Source organism: Haliotis rubra, unplaced genomic scaffold, assembly GCF_003918875.1.
Source record: "Haliotis rubra isolate DU_JTF1 unplaced genomic scaffold, ASM391887v1 Scf2420, whole genome shotgun sequence".
NCBI lineage: Eukaryota > Metazoa > Mollusca > Gastropoda > Lepetellida > Haliotidae > Haliotis > Haliotis rubra.
In genome coordinates this window covers 1,125-6,294 of record NW_025766471.1, presented here as the reverse complement: position 1 = coordinate 6,294, position 5,170 = coordinate 1,125, and the positions used below count along the sequence as shown (strand labels likewise).

General features: G+C 41.5%; 1 protein-coding gene across 1 annotated transcript; it reads left to right on the top strand.

The window, feature by feature from the left end:
- The first annotated feature begins 349 nt into the window (after nt 1–349).
- On the top strand, nt 350–4,476 carry LOC124278863 (neural cell adhesion molecule 2-like). Its single transcript, XM_046714647.1, has 6 exons — nt 350–485; nt 574–930; nt 2,238–2,507; nt 3,229–3,528; nt 3,871–4,173; nt 4,343–4,476. The coding sequence occupies exons 1-6, from the start codon at nt 434–436 to the stop codon at nt 4,474–4,476; spliced, it is 1,416 nt and encodes a 471-aa protein (XP_046570603.1). The 5' UTR covers nt 350–433.
- Nucleotides 4,477–5,170: the final 694 nt, after the last annotated feature.

Below are 5,170 nucleotides of genomic sequence, written 5' to 3'. Positions count from 1 at the left end.
TCAAAATCTTGTTGTATCTTTGATCAAATTTTAAAATAAATTCATTAATTGACTGTCTAGATTCACGTTCATAGTCCTCAAAATCTTCAAATTTATCCAAACTATCTGCCAGGTCATCTTTCCCCAAATTGTTATCCAAAAACGTCAACAAGGTATCCAAACCATCTTCTTTCTTCAAATCAGCTAGATTGATCTTATCAAACACTTTCTCACGTATACCAATCTCGTTTTCAGGCAAAGACAGAGCTAAGACGGGATCTGCTACAGACTTTGACTCGCTATTTATAGACGCCAACCAGGAAGTTTATTTCTGTTCTTTTATTTCCTGTGAACACTTCAGGTTGTTTTCACATTGCAATCTCTACTTCTGCGTTGACCTGAGCCTTAGCAGTCGGAGGGGAAGTGTTAAAGTCGGACTTGGCGGTCAGTGAAGATGACACCTGAAGTAATCGTTAAGCTGCATATATTCATTGCAATAATCACAGGTAGGTGACAAATGTCTGTGACAAATGTTTATTCTATCAAAGTGGCACAATTGGGCTTTCGTACTTATGACATAGAGTTTTGTCACAGGGATTGAGGGAGCAGTGACTGTCTCAGGGTCAGGAGGTACAGGGATACCCAACCAGCAGGCTCTGACTCTCAGATGCAGCTACACTTTGACACCTGGGGATGTTGTTACTGTGTTCACATGGAGGAAAAGAGAGGGCAGCTTTCCAGTGAGGGTAGTCACTGGATCAGTGTCTCCTCAAACAACTGTGTTCCTGGACTCCTGGCAGAACAAGGGCGTGTTTGTAGGTGACTACACCTCCTCTCTCGACATCCAGCTGCCTGCCAGTCACGTGACCTCCGGCCATGCTGGGACATACATGTGTGAAGTGGATGGAGTATCCGGAAGTAGTTATGCTGACGTCAATGCTACCATTTTGTGTGAGTGTACACAGGAAATGTAACGTAGCCAGTGGGTATCTTTAAATTTACATAATAATGTACATTTAGGCACAGATGTGTACTAATTTCTGTGATATCGATTGCATCACAACATACGTTTGATGACAAAATAATCATAACAGTAGTTCTTTAACATAGTTGTAATTTGCAGTGTCTTTCATACTGTTGCGGTATAGATTAAAATTCAAATGTAACTTGTTCTAATTTTGACACTAAACCAGATGCACCATCAATATCTGGTCTCCCGTTCACCTTCCAACTCATCTAGTTAACCCGTCTCTGGATAAACTGTAGCACCTACACCACTCCAGGCAATCCGTCAGCAATAACCTACAGGTGGACCTATGGTGGGTCTACTGTCAGTACCGGGTCTGTGATTGATATAAGCAGCATCAGCAGGAGGCTGGGAGGGCAGTATACATGTACTGTCAACAACACCCAGGGTTCAAACTCAGCCTCGATCAGTGTGGATGTACTTTGTGAGTATAGCTTCTCTCAAAGAAGAAAAAGACGATGTTATAATTTTATATTTTATATGTTGCTGTCATTCAGAAGACATTTTTATTTCTAATCAAACCCGTTGACAGATGCGCCATCCATATCTGGACTCCAGGGCGTCTACAAAGTGAATGAATCATCTCGTCTCAGGATAAACTGTAGCAGCTTCACCACACCAGGCAACCCGTCAAACACAAGCTATAGGTGGACCTATGGTGGGTCTACTGTCAGTACTGGAGCTGTGCTGGATAGAAGCAACATCAGCAGGCGTCAGGGAGGGATCTACATCTGTACTGCCAGCAACACCCTGTCACCAAGTGGAGGATCTGAACAACAGGGGACAGCAACAGCACGGGTGTCTGTGGATGTTCAGTGTAAGTCAGACACGTCGTGTACCCCAAGACCCGCGAAGATCCGGGTTAAAATTGGTCTTCAGCAGCCCCTGCTTGTCGTAAGAAGCGAATAACAGGATCGGGTTGTCAGGTTCACTGAACCATGTCATCGTATGCCATTTGCGTAGATCGATGCTAATGTTGTTGATTGTGTGGCCCAGACGCGATTATTTACAGACCACCACCATACAGCTGGAATATTGCTGAGTGCGACGTTAAATAATGAACAAACTTACAAATCATGTGCCTCAAGTAAAGTCGATCGGGTATATTCTACATTCTACATGCCTCTGCCTTCTGTGATTGATAATGTTCTGAAAAATAACATAACGTCATATTACCGAAACATGAGACCTGTCACCTATATCTATATAAGTTTCATGTCAACTATTCCAGATTTAGACACCCCTGTCCTCGTGTTTGAGAAGTCAGAAGTTACTGAGAATGACTCACTGACCCTAAACTGCAACGTTGTGAGCCACCCAGCTGCAGAGTTGACCGTGCGGAACATTGACAACGACACCACGTTGGCAGAAGGAGACACCAACACCATCTCCTACACAATACAACGAGTTGAGTGTCTCCACAACGGAACCTTTGTCTGCTCGGCTTACAACAGACACACACGAACAACAACACGTGCTTCATATGACGTCGATGTCCTCTGTAAGTCAATATTTTGGCGATAATTATTAAGTACATACTTACAAGGATATTATAGTAAGAGAAATAATTGAGTAATTGAGTGAGTGAGTGAGTATGGTTTAACGCCGCTTTAGCAATATTCCAGCAATATCAAGGTGGGGACACCGGAAATGGGTTCCACACACCGTGTGGGGAATAGAACCCGGGTCTCCGCCCCAGAAACAAAAGCAACATACAAGTAAAATAAGCTGATACATGTAACAAGCTTCTATAGGGTGGTTGAACATATATTGAGACATGGGATGAAAGGAAACCATTTTTTCTCAAAATTGTCCATGTCAGTGTTTCTTTTAGAAATTGTTTTCTTCAGGAAAGATGAATTCTAAGGTTTTCAGAATTTTTTTGATATAAACATTTATATGGTTTAGTATTATTTTGTTGACTTGTGAAGCACCAAAACAATCCTAAAATTTTGTTATTTTGATTTCCATGTTGAGGGATTTATTGATCCAAATCTCAAGCTCATTCCAAAATGTATTAGTTTCATTACAATTCCAGTATACATGGCAGATTGTTTCCTGTTTTTTAGTATTACCGAACCATGATTTTGATCCTTATTCAATATTTTCATTGATTCCATTTTACTATATTTGAAAGCTGGCTATCGTTTCATTATAACATATTGTTAAGAAATGATAGAATGACCCTGTTCATATCTTCGTCTCACTTCAATACGTATTAGGTGCTCCCAGGCTTGACACTCGGGTCCCCTTCATCAGCCGATTGTACAGAGGCCTGAATGAAGTGGCGTCATTGAAAGCTGCTATTGTATGTAACCCTCCGCCTGTGTTCAAGTGGCTGGCCTACCTAGATAATCAGCGTATTCCGATACCCAACTCAACATCCCACACGGTCATCACATCTGGGCAACAGTCAGTGCTGCAAGTGATGGTCAGACAGGTGTCAGAATATGGAAAGTATTCTGTTGAAGCTACAAACGACGTGGGGCGAACACAGCTAGTTTACACCATAGCGCCTGCAGGTGATGTGCACATATTGATAGAGTGAGTGTGAGATCGAGAGTATGGTTTTACGCAGCTTTTATCAATATTCCAGCAATTTCACGGCGGGATACACAATAAATGGGCCTCACACATTGTACCCATGTGGGGAATCGGACCCGGGCCTTCGGGCAAACCACTAGCTATAGGCTACCTAGCCGCCCCGTTTCAGAACAAAACCCAACTATGCTAAATGAAACATAAATGTCAATTTGTGTTTCCATTTGTTCATCATACACAATAGTAAATTCAGTTAATAGAGATGTCAAGTCTTGGGAATTAGAGGCTTCCCAATGTGAATGAGGATTGATACTTAACTGCAGGTGCGCCACTGGCTCCAGATGAGACGGTGATACACAACATCACATCAACATCAGTGTGGCTTCAGTGGCAGGCTAACTTTGATGGTGGCTCCCCACAGACGTTCAGTGTTGAGTACCGTGCATCTGGCAGCGACTGGAGGGTCTGGAAACAAGGGATTCCGGATCCGGGACAAGGAAAATGGCTAATCTCCCACATCAATAGTTTGAAACCAAACACAGAGTACATGTTCCAAATATCTGCACGGAATATACGTGGAACAAGCAGCAAAGTAGTCAGGGACGCTACGACAGCAGGCCAAGAAAGTAAGACCTGATTACTGACGTGTATTTGTCAAACATGCACAGATTACAATGTATGGTTCATAATATATTATATGTTACACTGAAATAATTAACACTATGAACAAATATACACCTAAATGATCCAAAGAGTTTATCCACATCACTAAAAGTCAAATCTGATATTTTTCAGCATGTTCTTGCTTAACACAAGTGTCCGATAGATTGGGCATTGGTGTCGGTGTTGGCCTTGGAGTAGCACTGCCAATGATCATAAGTCTTGCCATCACATCAGTAGTGTTCTTATGCATCATTGCAAGAATTTAGGAAATGCTGTAGAAAGTACAAAGATATTTCCATTCCCAAAATGATTTCTTATTTTACGTTTGAAGTTAATAAGCTGATGGTAATTTTCTATTTGCATTTTGAAGTTTCAGACGCTAAACACCAAACGTCAATAGCTGACCAAGGTATGCGATGCATATACAGAAATAGATTAAATCATATTGTTTGCATTGATACTAAGCAAAATGATAAAATTATAGCAATGACCTCAATACTTACGGTTTTAAACTTGTGTTATGTCTCAGACATGAGCAAGACAGAGAAAGTCATGTACATTGTTCAAATTTTGTCATGGCTATGTTGTTTCAGACATCCATCACACATACTCTGACATCGGTGACAGCAGAAGGAGCGAGTATGAAGACCTTCAGGCCAGCACCAGGTTCAGAGGTAAATGAAAAAGGGAAATTAAATTTACATGAAATATCTGATTCCATAGGACATGTCTAGGAATAACACATTTGCCATTGAGACTCACGGAATAGTTTCTGCGACTACATGTTGTTTGATGTGTTTCCGAGATCCGTTTGCACTAATTTCAGATGAACCAAAGGAATATGAGCATCTGAGGACAACAGATCCAGTCCGAAGTGATGCTTACCAAAACATCCCAACACCACATGGCTCAGTTGACGGTATAATAATTCTTACCCATACCAGATTCATTTAATTCAGA